This window comes from Meles meles, chromosome 2 (genome assembly GCF_922984935.1).
Source record: "Meles meles chromosome 2, mMelMel3.1 paternal haplotype, whole genome shotgun sequence".
Lineage (NCBI taxonomy): Eukaryota > Metazoa > Chordata > Mammalia > Carnivora > Mustelidae > Meles > Meles meles.
In genome coordinates this window covers 127,666,998-127,687,624 of record NC_060067.1, presented here as the reverse complement: position 1 = coordinate 127,687,624, position 20,627 = coordinate 127,666,998, and the positions used below count along the sequence as shown (strand labels likewise).

At 39.4% G+C, this 20,627-nt stretch overlaps 1 protein-coding gene across 7 annotated transcripts in view; it reads right to left on the bottom strand.

The window, feature by feature from the left end:
- Positions 1-1,404: 1,404 nt before the first annotated feature.
- The window catches only part of GUCY1A1 (guanylate cyclase 1 soluble subunit alpha 1), a 62,412-nt gene continuing 43,189 nt past the window's right edge, over positions 1,405-20,627 (bottom strand). For all 7 annotated transcript variants that reach the window (XM_045997561.1, XM_045997562.1, XM_045997565.1 and 4 more), the window contains 4 exons: positions 19,913-20,398; positions 16,250-16,393; positions 12,645-12,799; positions 1,405-3,621 (listed from right to left, as the gene is read on the bottom strand). In XM_045997561.1, coding sequence (XP_045853517.1) covers positions 3,420-3,621; positions 12,645-12,799; positions 16,250-16,393; positions 19,913-20,398 — 987 coding nt within the window. In that variant the 3' untranslated portion in view covers positions 1,405-3,419. The remainder of the gene's footprint in view (positions 3,622-12,644; positions 12,800-16,249; positions 16,394-19,912; positions 20,399-20,627) is intronic.

Below are 20,627 nucleotides of genomic sequence, written 5' to 3'. Positions count from 1 at the left end.
TCACTGAACTCTCCAGGTACAGCCATCTGAAGAGTGAAGAAGCACCAAGGTGCGCAGACAAAATACACTTCGTGCTTTATTGTTCAGTGAAGGTGAATGATAGGTCAAGCCACCCCAATGAGTATGTGCGAGAGATTCCTTTCCACTTTTTAATAATGCTTATCCAGGTAAAACCCATGCACTTAAAACTACTACAATAATTCACTAACCCATTCTTTTTGGGACCGTTAACTGTTGTTTCAACAGCGATTTGAAAGTTGCTTTAAGGTGTCATAAAACCCCACGCCTGGGTGACTCAGTTGGTTAGGCGACTGCCTTCAGCTCAGCTCTTGATCCTGGAGTTGCAGGATCGAGTCCTGCATCGGGCTTCCTGCAAGTCTGCTTCTCCCTCTGACCTGCCCCCTTCTCATGCTCTCTCTCTTTCATTTTCTCTCTCTCAAATAAATATATAAAATCTTAAAAAAAAAAAAGTATCTTATTAAAAAAAAAAAAAAGCATTATATAGCCCCAGACTTCACTGAGGCTTTGCATGTAAAGCTCTAGTTGGGCACCTTCCCATTTGGGAAGTCTCAGGGAGCCATGTCTAACCCTCAGACACCATGTGGAGTAGACACTCCACTTTGTTCACCTCATTCACTTGCTAGACCCACCATAGAACACTCTGTTCCATTCTATTACTGCTTCTGACTTAACCATAGGATATGCTTCGAAAGGTCTGCCTGAGCTTGACTGGCAATATGAGGGAGAAGTAATTTGGAGGAAAGGTTAGTAAAATGTTAAAGCAACTTTTCCTTCCTTCCCATCAAAGGATCTGAAGGACTAATGGCCTTTAGAGTAATATGAAATTCCATACCAGACATGCCAGCTTTATGTTCATACCTGTTTTCAAACCCAGGAAAAAGCATGAATCATTTTCTTTTGAGATATAGAAGGAACAAGAAGCCATGAATGGAAACAATAAGACCAGAACAGAAGAAACTGTTCCTGGAATTCCAGATATTAGGAGAAACAGGCTGATTGGGAAGCACTCTTGGGACCTACATTTCTTTATGGAATAGTTAACCTGGCAACAATATTCAGGACCCACAGCCCCCAACCCTGCCAAAAACCCTCTGTCTATTCTTTCCTCCATGCTCAATTCCACTCCTAACTTCAGAGCTGCAAGTCAGATCCCTTACTTTCCTTGAAAACTTACCCTCTAGGCTCTCTGTCTCTGGCTACCATCAGTGGTCTAGATTAGAAAATGTATCCATAGTTGCTACCCTCCAAAGTGGATAAGCTAGAGAGAAAAAAAGGAGTCCTTAATTTTTTTTTTTGAGCATCCACACTATGAATTTTGAATAGATCCTATCATGGAAATGTGTGTTCATCGTAAGAACCATAAAGTATTCCATAATTAATGAGTTTTGTAGGCTGGCCTGGGGTATCCATCACAGAAGATTTAATTTCTCTGTGAAATTACATTTTTGGTAACTTTTATTTAGATAATTTCAAGCTTATGGAATAGTTACAGGAATAGCACAAGGAATTCCCATATAGCTTTTACTCAACATTGTTTACATTGTATGTGTGTATACAGAGAAAATATTTTTTTGTATTTTTTTGAATTTTAATTAACTTACAAACTTAGAACACAATTATTGCTAAATTAGGGTCTGTTTAAAATTTTGATAAAGAAGACATTGTGTTTTATGCTTTTTAATTTCCTTTAATTCATATCATTTTTTTGTAATTTTAAGGGTTCAGTTCCAGAAAGAAAAATGTATTTAAGTCTTTATTTTTCTTTTAAACATGGTTATTAACTCCGTATAATTGTGAGACTATAACTCTATTTTCCCAAGGCCTATGGCACTTTCCAGTAATAGGACTGGTATTTAACAAGCTACAGTCAGTGCTTCAAGATGCTGAGCTATCATTTAGTACATAAATTGTCGTGTAGCTCTCATAGTAAACCTGGGATACTAGAGGCCAATCAATAATGATTTTTATTCCTGAGATCACCAGGCTAGTGTATCTAGACTCTACAAATACTGATTTAAAAATTATAATGTTCATCTTTCTCTTGCTTTGAAATTGAGCTCTTTTAAAAATCAGATCCTTATCCCAACCCAAACTTGCAGGTTATTTAGCTCTTCAGAGAGCTTAGACTAGTATCATTAAAAACAGAAGTTCCAGCTCCAGAAAAATGTTTAAGAATTTTCTTAATGAAATCATAGCATCATTTTCTTCATCAATACTAACATTCTCTTCAAAAAAATATTGAGATCATTCAACTAGAGTTAAAAAAATTCACAAATGTGTACGTTGAGAAAAAAAAATTGATGACTCTTAGGACATCTGTACACACCAAAGTGTCCAACACAAATTTAAAAATAAGCTATTAGCAAAAAGAACAAGTCTCATTTCCCACTTCTGAACTTAGGTTTTCTCACTGGAACTTTGTATGGCTCAGCACAGCACTGCAGGATATCTGCTGATATAAATCCAAATTTCTGGGTGTGTATGTTTAAATGTTTTACTTCTGGACATTATGGTATATCCATATCCCCTGGAATCTTACTTTACTCTCATGTTGATTCTTATTAAATTAAATTAGAATGATATTATTGCATTTTAATATAGGCTATAACCCTCATTTATCCCAAATATCATGACACAAAAATGAATTACTAGGAATTAAACTACTAATATGAATTAATATAGCCTTCACCCAAGTGCAGAATAGAAAAATGTCAAACAAAAGGTAGTATTTATTGATAGGACACATTACATTATGGCAGATATTTTTATAAAACAATCTTTGATATTTATAGAAGAACTACTTTATAGTCATATTGCATCTAACCCATAATTGCTTATTTCCTTAAAAAAAAGAAAAAGTGCAACAGAAAAAATATCCAACCTATTCTGTTACATACACCAACAGTGAAATGAAGAAATATAATAAAATGCAGAGTTGAAAGGTTCAAAGAGCTAATGGTACCAAAGACTCTAATTTCTATTTGGAAAGCTTTTGGTGGGGGCACATTATCACAAACGCACTTTCACAACCACGGCATTCCACCAGGACACAAGACTGCGGGTCACTCTGTCGGACCGTGCAGGTCAGGGTACTACACCTACCTGACAGATGTACAATATGCTAAATTGTGAGTACAGGTAATAAGTGATGGGGATAGTAAGAGAAATATCACCCAGAGGCCATTTTTGAGGTTCCTTTCCTTTTTTTTTTTTCCCCTCTGAAGTGTTGAAGTGAATACATTTTTATCATGTTAAGTGGAAGAAAAAGTAGATCGTGATTTAGCTCCTGAAATGTTAATACTGTTCTTAGTCATCCGCAATCATAAAGTGCTTTCAAAGATTCCGCACCTGCTCATAGGAGTCAAAACCCAAAGACTAATAAGCAGATATGTATTTTGCTAATCTATTCCTGAGGCTTTGCCCAAGAAATTGGCATTGCCATCTTCGACATCTTTCTTCTGGAACCATGGTTTTGAATTTGTTACTGGTTGATAAGCTTCCAGAAAATGACAGATTCCAGGAATTTCACTGGGGAAGTTCGGTGGAAGTTCCTCCCTTGATCGAGGGGTAAACACAAAACCAGGGCAGTCTTTGAGTAGTCTGAAAAATTAAAATAAAAATATTAAAATTAGAGTCTAATACAGATGTAACTGTCTACTCAAGAAAAAACAACTTAACTAAATCAATATTCCTGACAAACAGATCTTCCTTGACTTATGATGGGGTTACATCTTCATAAGTTGAAAACGTCATAAACTGAAAATACCATAAGTTGAAAATGCATTTTAGACACCTAACCTAGGAACATCATAGGTTGGCCTGGCCTGCTCAGAACACTTTTTTTTTTTTTTAACATTTTATTTATTTATTTGACACAGAGAGAGAGAGAGAAAGAGAGAGTAAAAGTAGGGGGAGCGGCACAGGCAAAGGGAGAAGCAGACTACCCACTGATAACAGAGCCTGATGTGGGACTCAATCCCAAGACCCTGAGATCATGACCTGAGCCAAAGGCAGCGGCTTAACCAACTGAGCCACCCAGGCATCCCTGTGCTCAGAACACTTACAGTAGCCTGCAGTTTGGCAAAATCCTCTAATACATGGCCTACTTTAGAGTAAAGTGTTTAATAGCTCATGTCATTTATTTAATATTTTATTGAAAGTGAAAAACAGAATAGTACGTTTATCAGTTGTTCATCCCAATGATTGTGAACAAGACTGTCATGTGGCATATCACTAGTTAGGGAAAAGATCAAAATTTGAAATTCAAACTACGGTTTCTAATGAATGCATATGGTTTTCCCACCATTGTAAAGTTGAAAAATCATTAAGTTGAACCATCGAAAGCTGGGGACTGTCTGTATTAATAAACCAACCATTTTCAGTGTGATTGGCAGAAAGATCCTAATGATTTTAAAAACATCTTCACAGAAGAACAAAGAAGAATCAACTCACAATAACAAAAGAAAATCCTCCAAATAATGTATTTCACTCATATTAGGAAAAATATAAAATATTTTTGTAAAGATAAAATCAATAATTCATATAACAGTAAATTCAGAGTAGTGGGAAAAAATGCAAAATAATTCAAAAGTCTAATAATAGCAAAAAAAAAAACCCAATCCCATCCATAAACATAGTGTTATAGAATAAGGCTTCCTAAGCTGAAAGAGAAAAGACATTGTCCATTTATTGATTCATTTATTTTGTATATATTATGGGGAAGTAATCTAGGACAAGACGTTGTGAAAAAAAAGTTGTATATAAGATATATTACATATAGAAGCCTGGTGGCTCAGTCTTTAAGCGTCTGCCTTTGACTCAGGTCTTGATCCCAGGGTCCTAGGATTGAGCCCCACATAGGGCTCCCTGCTCTGGAGGAGCCTGCTTCTCCCTCTCCCACTCTCCCTGCTTGTGTTCCTCTCTTGCTATGTCTCTCTCTGTCAAATAAATAAATAAAAATCTTTAAAAAATATATATATACACACACATATATCTTATATATAATGTGATATATATTTCTATGTATAATGTGACATACATATATATATATGATGTGAAAAGAACATATGAATCTCTCAATAGAATTTTTATGAATTGTAGATTAGTAAGACTAAAAGGAAATTTAATTATACAAATTAACACTCTTCTTACTATCTGGTATTTGAAATATTTCTTCTCATATTTATCTGTTTACCACATTTTATTATTTGCTACTAACTACTTGTCCATTGCAGTAAACTCGCTTTATTGTATTTGCTTAGTTTTTAAAAAAGTTTTTATTTATATGCCAAGTAGTTAACATACAGTGTAATATTAGTTTCGGGTACATAATATAGTGATTCAACATTTCCATACAACAACTGATGTTCATCACAAATACACTCTTTAATCCCCATCACCTATTTCCCTCACTCCCCCAACGACCTCCCCTCTGGTAACCAACAGTTTGTTCTTTGTGGTTAAGGGTCTGTGTCTTGGCTTGCCTGATCTCGCTCTCTCTTTCTTTTCCCCTTTGCTCGTTTGTTTTGTTTCTTAAATTCCACATATAAGTTAAATGCATTTTAAGTTCCAATCCTACTGATGAAGTTACTTGCTCCTCTTTCTATTTCCTTCCTTAACTTTCTGTCAAAAGCAAACTTTTTTTTTTTAATTTTTTAAAGACTTTATTTATTCATGAAAGACACAGAGAGAGAGTCAGAGGCAGAGGGAGAAGCAGGCTCCCTGCTCAGCAGGGAGCCTGATGCGGACTAGATCCCAGGACTAGATCCCGGGTCATGATCTGAGCCAAAGACAGACGCCCAACCATCTGAGCCACCCAGGCGCCCCAAATGCAAACTTAGTAAGCATTTCTCTAACCTATTATTCAGGCATATGTATTCAGCATATCAACGTTTGATATGATATGTATGATATGTATTCAGCATATTCAACATTTGATATTCAACATATCAAATGTTGATAGTTCTGGGCCCTAAACCAACTTCCACAGAAAACCACATATTATACATGCCCAACCAGACCATGACCTCCACCTCATCAGCTTGTGACGTCATGCCTTAATGTAGCAGAAGATGGCGCTGCATTAGATTTGGTACCGTGACACCGTGTGTACTGAAGAAACCAACCAAACAGAAATCTAGGTTTCAAAAATGGCAGACCTCAAATAGAGAAGAATATGTGAATATTCAATTAGCTAATTTAAAAAAGCCTCATCAATAAATATGCAATCGGCAAAATAATTAATGAAATGATGCTTTAGTCATGATTCATACATATCTGAGTGCCTATTATTTGTAAGGCATAATATTTGGTAATACATAATAAGAAGTTCCCGAATTCCATAGTATTAAAAGTATAAGCTTGAAAGTCTGGTAGATCTAGGCTGAATTAGCAGCAAAGATGTCTGTTTTCTAAGCTATAAGATGGAGTAATAATAGTACAGTTCTCTTAGGACCGCTGTGAAGATTAAATAGATTAAACATGATTGGATAAGCATCAATTAGTTATCAGTTCACACTCATCATATTGGTAACATCTGGGGAATAGAAACCTTCATATACTGTTGGTGGGATATAAATTGGTAAGACCAATTTGGACAGCAAATGGATGGTTAGTGAAGCTGGGCTGGACGATGTAGCCTATGATCTGGGAATCTGTGGGGTGTAGTATAGTTCTCCATGGCTTATTCAAGCTCCAGAGTACATATTCAGTGACCTGCTAGACCTGGCTCAGACCGACCTATGAGAGCCAACTGCTAAACATTCAGGGATTTTTGTGAGTCAATTAAACCATCTGTGGCTGAAACCTGCTGTGGTGGGAGTACATACGCCACAGAAATGCTAAAAATCAAAGACTCCACTTTCCTCCTAATGTTGGTGTACCCGCACAATGCTGCATTAGGAACAGCTTAAATAAATGAACTAAGTTTATAATTCATCAAAAAAAAAAATCGCAAAAACATAACAGGCAGCAGATTTAAGGCAAGTCGTGAAAGGGTATGGACAAGTTGAACGGGCATCTATTTTTCTCTGGTTTTGTTTTTCTACCTGGAGGAACCTAAATGAGAGTTACACTCTTGGCCTCTCTCTGCCCACTTTCTTTCCTGGTAGTGATTTTGGGAGAAGCTGCTGAGCCTGCTCTTCTCAGTGCCTTCCTGCCTCTCTTTGGGAGCCCTCCTGCCTGCAGGAAATGTATGCTTTCAGCTGCTCCTACAAACCCTAAGGGGCACAGAGTCCAGTCTGTCAGACAGCAGTGGGTTGGGGGGATAGGGGGAGAATATTTTCTTTCTTCTTTTTTTTTTTTTTATAAAACAGGGATCTGGGGGCCCCTGGGTGGCTCAGTGGGTTAAGCCTCATGATCTCAGGGTCCTGGGATCAAACCCACATCAGGCTCCCTGCTCAGCGGGGAGCCTGCTTCCCCCTCTCTCTCTGCCTGCCTCTCTACCTACTTGTGATTTTCTCTCTGTCAAATAAATACATAAAATCTTTAAAAAAATAAAATAAAATAAAACAGGGATCTGAAAGAAAAATGACAAAATACAGACATTTATTAAATATTAGTATTGGCCACATGGGTGGCCATGGGTGCCATATTTTCTTTTTTTCTTTGATTTTTCTTTCTGTAGGTTTAAAACGTTTAAAAATTACTTATAAAGTGCATAAAACTATAAGGGTTTGACAAATAACAATATATAAAATTAAGACCTTTCTTTTTTCTGTCTATATCAACCCAGCCTTTCCTAATGAATATGGTGATTATAATCATAACCTTATGTTTGAGTTTATATAAAACATTCAGCACTTAGATGTGGCCTTAAAGTATACCATTTGAATTTAAGTGCCTTGCTCACAAAGACACCTCTGAAAAGCTCTATGTTTAGGACTGTAAAGCATGTCTTCTGAATACAAATTCTATCCTTTTTAAAGAAACTTAAAGGTAAATACAATGAGAGTGTCATGGAGTTAGAAATGTTCATTAAATCATCTTTAAGAAAAAATCAGATTTTCTTTTTTTTTACAGATTTATTTATTTATTTGAGAGAGACAGAGAGCATGCAGGGAAGAGGGGCAGAGGGAGAAAAGAATCTTCAGCAGAGTCCGTGCTGAGCATGGAGCCTGATGTGGAGCTCAATCTCCAGACTCTGAGATCACCACCCTGAGATCACAACCTGAGCTGAGACTCAGAGTCAGATGCTTAATCATCTGTACCACCCTGCTGTCCCACAAAGATCAGAATTTTTAAGGAAAAGAGGTTGGAAAAATAATACCATTTAAATGAAAGTCTGATGGAGGCCAGAGCCAAGAAAAGCAACAAAAGTTTCAGGGCAGATATCCACATATGGTGGTAGTTTTTCTTTACTCTCTCTTGACCAGATACCATTTTCCCCCAAATTGCTGTATTAACTCTCCTTTTTTTCTGTCAGCTCTCCATATTCTCTTTGTTCCTTCCCTTTACAGAATTGAAGTCTTGTTTGTCTTTTATTAGGTTCTCAGATCTCTCTTGCAAACAGCAGTTCCTGGTTGTACTTTCCCACCCGTCCTGGGCAGTATCCATTTATATCCCTCACCGGCCATTTTTGTCTTTAATGATCCCTGGATCACCACATAAACCTGTCTTCTTAATCCACTGACCTGAAACTTGGACAATATTTAGTCTCGTCTCAGTTTTCTGCACTTCAGTGAGATCAAACAAGAGGGCAGAACATTGTCCCTGAAAATAAAACTCCTGGTGCCATTTAGAATGAAGGAATGTGTAACTGTCATAACACAGCAACATTCTAAATTACTGATCAGAACTGGAAGTGAAAGGTAAGATTTGAAGTTAAGGATTTTTAAGGATTTTTTGTGCATGTGGGGTATGTAGTCTGTGTCCTGAATTTACAAGTTTTATTAGTGTATCAAGGATACACTTACATGTGTAAATATGATTTTTTTTGACAAATGTCACCCCAGATTTCAACCAGTGAAGTTCTCCAAGAAATAATTAGATTTTATATTTGTAACTTCTAGTAGAGTCTACTGTTTGTCCCAAACTTTGACAGAACTGGAATTATGTCTCTATTTCACAATCCAGTTGTTAAATTTCACAAAGTGTTCACTTTTGTTTGAAATTTATATTATCAATTCTAAATTTTCCTATCATTTGGGGAAAAAAAATAAGATAGTTTTTAAGAGAAAGACTTTTAAAATGTGGCTAAACATATTTCACATTAAATACTTATTTCTTGCCTAAATAAAGCATTTTAACTACCACTTGCCTTTTAGAGAAGACATATATATTTCTTATACGAAAGTAAGAGGTAAGTAAATTGAAAAAGGAAAAAAATAAACCATACCTTATTTGTCTACAAAAGATAGAAAGAAATTTAGTAAAAACATTGATGTTCAGTATCGATTAAATTTTCATTATCCTTTATAGATGTGCATAAAAATACATACTAAGAAATAATTAAAAAACCACAAAAATGTGAATAGTTACTGTCTCTGGATAGTGATATTATGAACTGTTTTTATTTCCTTTATAACTTCCTGACATTGTAGATTTTCTAAAATAATATATTACTATTATAATCAACAGCTAATTTATTAAAAGGAAGGTGGCACTAGGTATGGTGTAAAATCTTGTATGTGCATGCCCAGTAACATTTTCTGTATGATGAACCTAAGGATTTAAGCTATGAGCCTTCTCCTGTTGCTGAAAATGTATATCGAGGTGTCATGATACTCTGTTGGAAGACACAAGATCTTAAATTATATTTTGGGAATAAAAAGAGTAGCTGATATCAATGTCTCCTATCAAGATTTAAGACAAAAAGACTTTGAGAAATGAAACAAAGGAAGAATTTGAAAAAGTTTTGTCTTGTAATTCCTGAAAACAATTAAAATAGAAGAACTAGAAAATACACTTTTTTCTATGTGAAGGTTTGGTTTTAAGGATACATACACACCCAAGGACTCCTCATGGTGTCCATGCACATATATCATGTTACTGAACACTCAACAGCAGTGAAAGGACAAGAAACTACTCAAGTTATCTCAGGACTATCACTCTCACTTCCTCCAGAGAGCAGAGTCATATCCTCTAAGGACTTGAGTTCTTCTCCTTACACGGCCTATCTGGGAAGACTCTGAGACTATTACCATTACAACAATCTCCGAGGACTTTTCCAATTCTCATGCTATAGTGACTCATTTTTATGTCAAAGAGTAGACCGTCAATCAATAAATACTTATTGCTTTCCTACTGCATCCCAGGTACTGATCTGGGAACTGGGGCTATGAAGTGTAGACCACAGGAGGCTGACACACTCCGAGGGGAGGTAGGCAATAAACACTGAAAGAAAACATCATTTCAGACACAGGTATGAGCTAAGAAGATGAAAAAATAAAATAACGTGAGGCGTGTGAGGCAAAAGTTATTCCTCTCGCTATGGCGGTTAACTAACCAGTGTCTCTTTGAAGGGGTGACATTTGACTTAAGGTCTAATTATGAGGAAGAAGATGACGCAGGATGATCCAGGGAACAAGTAGAAAGCAGAGGCACAGCCAGTATCCTCGATTCAGGAATGGGTTTAGCAAGTCTGAAGGAAAAAAGGAAGGCCAGGGTGGCAGGGTGGCAGTAAGTGAAGGAGAAAGTGAAAGAAAATTGACACAGGCTGGCAGGACATTGACCAAAGAGGACATTTTGGTCTGTGGTAGCATACTTCAATTTTATTCTGGCTGCAATGGGAAGCCATTGGGGGGGGGGGGGGTTGACACAGGAGTGACGAGACTGGATTTTAGAGAGACAATCTGGCTGCTGTGTGGGGGATGGACTGTGGGGAGGAGGTGTACAAGAAAGCAAGCAGAAGAGTGAGGGTGATCTTGGGTTGGCTGGGGTGGGACAGAGGAGGGAGGCTTGCCTTGGGGTGTGATACAGAAGAAAGTGAAAAAAGATATATTCAGGATATAATCTGTGGGTGGATGTGGTAAGCTGTGAGGGGGAGAAAGCGATGATCGCCCTGAGATTTAGAGTCTAAGATGGTGGTGCCATTTTAAGGAGATTGATAAAGCAAACTAGGCTGTGGGGGGGGAGTGGATTTCATCAGGCTGCTCTATGTAGGAAATCACTTGTTCTAAGACCATCATGATAATTTTAGTTTGTCAGTTAGTCATCTGAGCAGAAATATACAATAGGTTATATGAGTCTGTAGTTTAGTGAAGAATTGTAGGATGGGCTAGGGATAAAACAACAACAACAAAAAAAACTGTGAGTCAATAAAGTTCAGACACAGAAGACAATGGGGACAGAGCTCTGGGCACTTCGAAGCTATGGTAGGGAAAAGAATAACAACATAAAACACTGAGACGGTGAAGTCACAGGGTAATGAGGAAACCAGGTGAGTATTGAGTCACATAAGCTTAAGGAAGATAACGTTCAACAGAGGGACTTCTCAAGTTATTCACCGCCATTGACATGTTGAGGAAGATAAGAGGGAAGAACTGATCATGATTTTAGCAAGGAACCCCGGTGACCCCATTAAGAACCATCTCAGTGGAGTGCAAGGGACACATGCTGATTGGTATGAGTCAGAGAGCCAACGGGAGGTTTAAAAAAAAAAAAAAATAGAGCCAGTGAGTATGAAGAACTCTTGCAGTGAGTTTTGTTGGAAAAAGAACAAAAATATGGCGGTGGTGTTGCGGGGGTAGCTGAAATATGCTTGGAAACAAGGAAGATACTATTATAAGAGGTCTAATAGGAAGACACATCTGTTTTCTGATGGGAATAATCATTTCACTAGAGAAACTAATCATAGAGAGAAACCAGGCATTTTCAGGAGACAAGTTCTTGAGAAAGCGAGAAGTGGTCACACTCAGAGCAAACTTGGGGGATCGTCTGGAGGAGGAGCAGGCAAGATGGCGGCACTGTCACCAGAGCAAGAGGCTGTGACCAGGGCCCTGGGGGAGGTGGGGATCTAGGCTGATGGGGTCTGTCCCCGGGGGAAGGTGGTGATGCACTTATCAGATGCATTCATGTCTTCTCTGGTGAAACAGGAAATGAAGTTATCAACTCTAAAAGGAAATGCCATGGAGTTTTCAGGAGAAAGAAGATGCTATAAAATAGCTTTCTCTGAGAACAGGAATGATAACTTTCTGGGTATAGTTTGGTACGTTAGCTACCACACGTGTCTGAACACGTTTTGCTATTCAAGCTTTTGTTAGAACTGGATTCTTCAAATGAGATGGAATGTTTCCCCTTCTGGCATCTGAGCTAAAGGTGTGTTGAGGACCATGCCCTGTAAGTTGTGCGGCCCATGCTAAGTCTGGGTGGCCAGCACCGGGAAGGTGCTGCTGTCAGAATGGCCATCCAAGTCTGGAGAGCATGAATCCGTGCTTTGAGAAGAACAGTGGAGGAGGACGGGACATGAGTCAAGGAGCCCCCTGGGCAATAAGCACCTCAGACTTGTTCTCATGAGGCTGAGTAATTTTAAAAAAGGCGAGGATGATAAAGTTATTGCTTTTCTCTTTCTTGTCAGATTATCTAAGCAAGAAAATGCTATGGAGGATAATATAAACCAATGGGAAAACAAGACAACACTGTGTAAGTGAAAAGAAGGGATTTCAGGCATTTAGTGCAAACCGTACCTGTACGTTGTTGGGCTGACATTGATTTTCCGTGGAACACTGCAGGACTCAAATTTGTTCGCCAAGGTGACATTGTTTCCAAAAAGACAGTAACGAGGCATTTTAACGCCAACAACGCCAGCAAAAACCGACCCGGAGTGCAGTCCAATTCGCATCTGAAAGCCCAAAGTCACACAATGTCCTCGTCATTGGTAAAACACTTCTCGCTCGCTGGTTCATACCGGATGAATGCCCTTCATATGATTTTACCCTCTGCTGTCCCTACACCATTCTGCTCTTCTGCAAAACCTCCTGCCTGCTTCCCTCTACTCACATCCAATTAAAAATTACTAGTACAGGGTGCCTGGGTGGCTCAATGGGTTAGAGCCTCTGCCTTCAGCTCAGGTCATGATCCCAGGGTCCTGGGATCAAGCCCCACATCGGGCTCTCTGCTCAGCGGGGAGCCTGCTTCCTCCTCTCTCTCTCTCTGCCTGCTTCTCTGCCTACTTGTGATCACTGTCAAAAAAATAAATAAAATCTTTAAAAAAAAATTACTAGTACAAAATCTGTCAGACTTCTTAACTCTTCTCCACTATGCACTTAGGTCTGTTCCACAAAGCATTTTTGTTTCAGCTGCCTTCAATGTCTGAAACATATTTCTATGCATTCCTATCACGGTCACCAGAATGACAAGGCGAAGTGTCTGTGCGCTTCTGTTTATGGGAACCTGCTCTGTCCATCAAAGGAGACAGACAGTATCCTGGTCCCCAAGGGTTGTTTCCCAACACACGGTCAGAGAAGGGCAGGAGATGCCGGCTCTTAGAATATAAAGGATAAAAAGAACTTTATGGCAAACACGTCCCCCCTCTTAATGACGAACATGAAAGGAGAAAGGAATTGTGATATTTAAGTAGAACACATCACAGACAGAGGAAGCAGAGCTGAAGTGGCTTAGACCCACATCACAATGACTACATACATACTTTTGTTAAACCTGCCCGAATGCCTGGAAAACCGGAGTTGGGCCATATCCAGAAATAAGGAGAGGTTTAGGATATGCTGGGGTAAAAGTTTAGGAATTCTGAAGGTTACCAGTGATTTGAAAAATAATTAAAACAATATTTTAAACTGGCATCTTTTATAAGATCTGAATTCTTGATGATCTCAGGGGATGTACAAATTCTGAAATCGCGGCTACAATATAGTAAGCTAAAGTCAGGATATTCTGTATGACAACTGGGTACCACGTTCATTCTTTTCAAGTCCTCTGTTCAGCTGACCATTTAAAAAAAGTTTTGTTAGATATATGCATTTTAAACAAAGGCCAAGTACTCAATGATTTAATGTTATTCAGAAGACTCTAGTTTTGCCTAGTTTTACAACCGATTTTAGGTATCTGCTAAGAATGTTCCAGAATCATTTGCTTATAAAATGTCAAATCATGAATTTTGCACAATTTTCAAACAAAAGCACTATATAGTATGAATCAGGAGACCTGCATCTGCCACAAAACTCTGAGACTTTCTGTGAGTCTCTTTAGGTCTTGTTCAGTGTTTCCTCATCTATAAAATACAGGGTTGAATTAGTTTTAGAGTCCCTTCTTTGTCACAATTTCATCTTAATCAGCAAAGTTTAGATATCCATTACATCTGGTATTTTCTTCTTTAGGAGAATATGGTTTTGTACATATACCAACTGATCAATATAAGCAAAAGTCTATCTTCTCTGTAAAAATACAATTTAATTTAGATCAGGCTCCTCCCTTTGGGCACTCTCCTCGTTAAACCTGTTTCTCTCTCTGTACTTAGTTATTCTAGCTTTGTCTTGATAAATTTATGACAAGACTTTTTTCTATTTCAGAATCAATCAATCCAAACAAGGCAGATAAAGTAAATGGCCTTTAGCTCCTCCCATGCCACTCTCCCTCCTTCTCTTCCCTTCTCTGGTTCTGAATTTCGCTCTCAACTCCACAACTTTCTTATCAGCGAACTTTTCATATTCACCAGCAAATTCACAAATTTCATTTCAAATTCATAAGAAAAAGACCCTAAGTTTAAGACGCACAGCACATCCTGAACAGAAAGCTGCTGGTGCAATCTTCCATTTGGGACCATGTTTGACACAGCACATGTCTCATCACAGATGCCTTGAGAGTAGGAAGGAAGGTCCAGGAGTCCTTTTCCAAATTCGCTTTGCACTGACCGACTTCCCTTATCACATTCGGCCCTCTGCTTTCTATCAACACTCCACCTGCAGCTTTCTAAGCCAGAGTGTGTGGATGGTAGTAAGGAAATCCACAGTGACAGACGATTTATACATATGGCATGTTGGAGAAACACATAGAGCTTGAAAAAAGGAAATATTTCCTATTCTTTCACTTTGATTCCATTCCATCGGGTAGCAGGGTAAGAAAGAGGGAAAAGGCTGGGTTCAGCATACAGCTTCTATTATGAAGAGAGCCAAGGCTACACTTCTAAGTATTAATAGTTTTGTATTTTACATTTTTTCTTTCTTTTCTCTATTATTTTATAGCATGCCAGATAGGACTCTATAGGACTTCAAAGTCCCCTTTATTTTCGTTTCTTTCTTTTTTTTTTTTTAAAGATTTTATTTATCTACTTGAGAGAAAATGAAAGCTAGAACAGGAACAGAGAGAGAGGAAGAAGACAAAGTGGGGCTCAATCTCAGGACTCTGAGATCATGACCTGAGCCAAAGGCAGATGCCCAACTGACTGAGCCACCCAGGTGGCCCTCAAAGTCCCATTTCTGACGGTCATCCATCGAGGACTGTTTTATAAAAATTAAGTGGCAGATTCACTACAAGTAGGACAAATCAAGGTGATCTTGTATTCTATGAAATTAATGCCTAACATGGTCATTTTATCTTCTCATCTGCAATAAGACATTATTTTGAGATAATGTAGAAATTTTAGAGTGTTACATGCTTTGGAAAATATTGGGGTGGAGTAGCAGTCAATTTTCATTAGAGTATAATGTCCTGCCCTACAGGGGAAATGATGTTTTCTAAACTTGCTTGCATTTTCTAGATGCATTTCGGTTGGTGAATCAGATACACTTGCAAGCGATTTGGAAGCCAGGATTTCTGCTGTGACTGCACCTCTGGAGCTTCCAAGAGCATGGACGGCTGTGGCAGTCTCCTGGTTTCCTATGGCGTGCTTAGCACAGAGCCCAGCTTCCAGTCACTCGTCTTGTGAGGGTTGTGATGCAGGATTTCCATGTTACTGATTCAAATTATATTAAGTGCAGTTTTGTTCTGCAGCTAGTAATAGAGGCGGCAGCTCTTTGAGCACAGTGGTTTCCTGCTGTGGCTGGGGTGGTAAAGTTCTGGAGACAGCTTCTCCATCTCAGAAAAAGCAAGGACTCAAGCGCAGCTCTGAGAGTCATTTTTTTTTTTTTTTAAGGTTTCACTTATGGATGGCTTCGTTAGTCCCCTTGGTGATTCTGCACACCCCTTAAGACCCTATCGTAAATTTCTTCAGGCTTCAACAACTTCAGAGATTTTGCTCTCTGCAACTGACCCCAACTGATGCACTATTCTTTGGATAAATAATTAATAAGCATGTACTCTCCATGACATTTCCTGGGCAATATATAATCTGCCTTACCTTGATAGGTTCTCCGTGGGGAGACATGACTTCATCCGAGAGCTCCATCATCTTCAGGGCCATCAGCGCTATCTGAACAGCATGGGTGTCACTTTCTTTGTGTAGTCCCCCGGCCACACAGTATGCGTCGCCAATGGTCTCCACCTGCACGTAACAGATTTTCAGTATTACAAATACAAGTTCGGAAAGAATGATAGTGCACGTCATAGAGCAGACACCGCAGTGTTTGGGCTCTCTGGAACATCAGAGTAAATCAGATACTCTCAGAAATGGCTTTCCCTTTCAGGAAATTCATCAAGTGGAGACGCCTTACATCAGGTGCTGCTCTGGAAGGCGGTGTGGTCCTGGGAGCACAACGTCAGGAGGTGGCGTCTCCTCCCAGACCAGCTGAGCGTTTCACTCCCTCGACCCCATGTAACGCGCTCTGTAGAGGCCAATGATGTAATGTAAATGATATTGTGTGTTTGTAACAATTTACTTAAAGATATTGGAATCACTTGCCGATTTTATAGTCTCTTAGAGTACAGTGTTTTGAATAGTCGCTGCTCAATCATTTCATATGAATTTAGTAAAAAATGTATGCTATAAAGCTAAGACATTCTAGTTTTTCAAAAGGATTGGGGATTCTCATAGTAACTCTGAGTGGGTCTACAGGAGTATCAGTCACGAGGTACAGAAATCAAGATGTCAAACTATGGTGCTTGGAAGGCTACTGAAAACCAAGCTGCTATATAAATTCCAAGTGTTATCATTGTCATTACTGTTGTTGTAATGGGGAATTTTTATCTGTCCGCAATGCTGATGGCAAAGCTACCAGTTAATGTGAATCCACAAATAATCCACCAAATCATAATCACTGCGTTTTTCTTCTCCTCTAAATATTTACTGTAACTTACTAGATCATATCACTCCTCTTATCCAAACTTTCTAGTGTGGAGGGATGGAGATGAGAAAGGAAAAATGAGAAAGGGAGACAAACCCTCAGTGAGTCTCCATTTCACTCAGAATTAATGCTGAAACTCTTAAAATGCCTCCAAAGTCCTTCTCACCTTTCTGCTAATCTCTGATTTTACTTCTTCATCCTTTCTCTTGCTTACTTTGTCCCAGTGCCATTGACCTCTCGTTATCCCTCAAACATACCAAACATGTTCCCACTTGCTATTCCCTTGCCTTGAACAATCTCCTGCACACAGCCACTTGGCGTGTCCCTCATTTCCTCCAGCACCCGCTAAAACATTACCACGTGAGAAACACCTATCCCACCCGCCCTCTGTAAAACAGCAATCACCCTTACCTTCTGCTCTTCTCCTCCTTAACTTTATCCAGAATAGCACACCCACTGGCATGCTAAAAGTTGACTCATTTGCTCATTTTCCCTTCTATTCCCCAGTAGAATGTCAGCTCTCTCAAACTGTTTTACTAACTCCTAAATTACCAGTGTCCAGTATATTTGCTAACAAGTGAACCAGGTGGCAGTGCCTCTTAGAAGATTTTCTTCAGCAATGAATGTATAAGAATTGCCTAAAATAATGGCTGACGTATCTTCAGGTGCTCAATAAGTGCACCTTATTTAATTAAAAGAAGTGGTGCCCTCACTCCTACTAGATGCCTATTCTCTATCATAGCACCTGTACACCTGTGTTCCCAACCAGGCATTCCCCTTGTCACATGGAAATCTGGCGTTGGTCAGCCCCACCCTCCTATCCCCCCACATATGAGATCTTCTCACTCAAGTTGACCAATCCTGGATGACAGTGAATATCTGCTATAACAATCAATAAATGAAAGCTGAAAAAATTGAAAAATGAACAGAAGACGAAAGGACAATAAGCAAATGAGATTAAATGAAGTCCTGGTATAAACAGGTCCTGGGGTGCGGCGGGGAAGCTAGACTATTCCTTGGAAGCCACCACACTCATAGGTGAGCGTATGATTACACATACTGTGCATCTTACGTTTATCTCCTGGTGAAGCCCCTTCCTGATCTATTCACAGCTGTCTCCAGGTATTTGCATGCAAAATCAGAAGCGAAGAGAAGGTGGAAATAAGGACAGAGCAGATGATGCACTATTTAGCTTGGGTTGTGGCTGGATTAGCCACGGAACTCTGTGGCTACCATCCACATGGTAAGGAGCACAGATTCTGAATACTTGATTGGAATAACTGAATTGTATTAGCTTCAACAAACTGAAATTTGTAGAAGAGGGCTACTACTTTTGCTAGCCATCGTAGCAGTCGCAAAGGAGAGTGAGGCTTTCTTCTTACAATTCCGAGAGGAGACAATGTCAAGATAGAAACTATCTACAAATAACAATAGTAAATTGCACAAGAGGCCATCAAGCTTAACCTAACTAAAGCCAATTATTTTATCAGTAATTATACATGGAATTCTTCCCACCCCCCTTCCCGCCCCCAAGGGGATCATGGCTCTGTCTGGAATTTCCTGCTGGAAATTTTTAAAAGGAAGGTTTTAAGTTGGGCACTAGATTGGAACAAAGCAGAGGCTTATGTAGTCTCATAAATAATATTTGTTTTCTCCTCAATGATGTGCTTATTTCATGTTGGGTGAATCTCCGAAATGCCAGATTGTATGTCACAAACTAAAATGGGATTCAAGCCACACAAATGAGAGGGGTGCTTTGTTCTTAATGCCAGTGGCTAAAATAATGCGAAAGACTTTAAATTAGTAAAAAAAAAGGGGGGGGGGTTAATTCTAGAAACACAGAACACAAAACTACTTTACTAGTTCTCTTATAGCTTATCAAGTTACATTAAAAAAAAAAAAAAGGCTGGTACACATTAGGGATAATTACTTCCCTAATGAGCTTCCATGTGCCTAGAATGATGCCCAGTATGTGGTAGACTCATTCAGTAAGTCCTGCTACATCATGAATAACTGATACAATTTACCATCATCTTTGCAACAGGCCTGTTCCTTATAGGACATAATGTATGTTATTCATGCGTATAAGCTCTGTAGGTGGATATTACTTTCTCTGTTTTAGAAATGAGAAAGGCTATTTCACTTTCTTAGCTTACAGAACAAGTGGAGAACAAGATTTGAAGCCAGGCCTCTCTCTGAACCTATGTCTCTGCCTTGGCCTCGAATTTTCAATAATGACTTAAGTCAGTGTTTTTTTCCTCTGACTCAGCCATTCAAAGCATCACATTAACTCCATACTGAGTTAACCTATTTGAAGACAGTTTGTATAAGACCCATGTTTTTTTTTCTACTTTTCCTTTTACAGAGGATAACTTTTCTCCATACAAGTCACGCTTGGAATGATCTCATGCTTGATAAGTCAGCTCAGTTGCCACCATCAAGTGTCCCATTTACTGACTTTTAAATTGTCCCTGTTCAGGGGTCCTATGCCCCATCTTCCACTCAGCCTATCACCCCTCCATGCTATGCTTATTATTCTTTGAGAAGACAATGGGGCAGTCCTTTAATGGAATAATGATCTCAGTTTCTGAGCAGATTCTGAGATATTTCTGGCTAGAGCACACCCACGGGATTAAGGCACAATGCCTGCTCCCAGGACGCTGTTTGCAGAGAAAGACTTTCATCTGCATGGTAACTCAGTAACTAGGGGGTCCTGGCTCTGGTGCTTTTTCTCAGTGAATTCTGCCTGTCCCATGGGCCTTGCCCTCCTCTGCCCCTACCTTGTAGACATCCAGCTCACCGCACTGCTGGTCAAAGCGAGTGTAGAGTGCGTTGAGCATGGTGATGACCTGCAGTGGTGAGCACTGGGAACAGATGGCGGTGAACCCCACGATGTCTGAGAAAAGCATGGTGACGTCACTGAACTTCTTGGCTTGCACAACTTGCCCTTGCCACAGCTGTTGCGCAACCTCGCAGGGAAATATGGAGCACAGGAGATCTACCGTCTTCTTCTTCTCCTCCTCCAGGGCTTGATGGGCTTGCTCCAGGGTGGCCTTCAGCTTGCCCAGCCTCTTCTTCAGGCCATCTTGCGCTCTGGCCTGCTCCCCTATCAAGACTACATCCCTCAGTGCATTGTGAATCGGGATGTCTGACAGGTAGAGCCCGCGTCCTGTAAAATCTTCCAATCGGTCCACACAGGGTGACCCCAAGAACAAGATCGCACTCGATTCAACAATGTAGATCATTTGGCCTTTGAGGTCCATAACCTGGGAAGTAAAGGCAAACCAACTGTGGTTTATTTCAGTTTCCAACATCTTTTTGAGACAAAAGGAAAAGCAGAGATACGGTGAAGATCCCTTTGTGTTTAAACTCGATTTTTTTTCCTACCTGCTGAAAAGGAACAATATGCTTACTTATAGTTCCCAATTGACTGTGCATTGTAAAATGCACATGGACATTTGGAGAATGGGTAGAGGGGGGTAGCTCTGCAGAGAT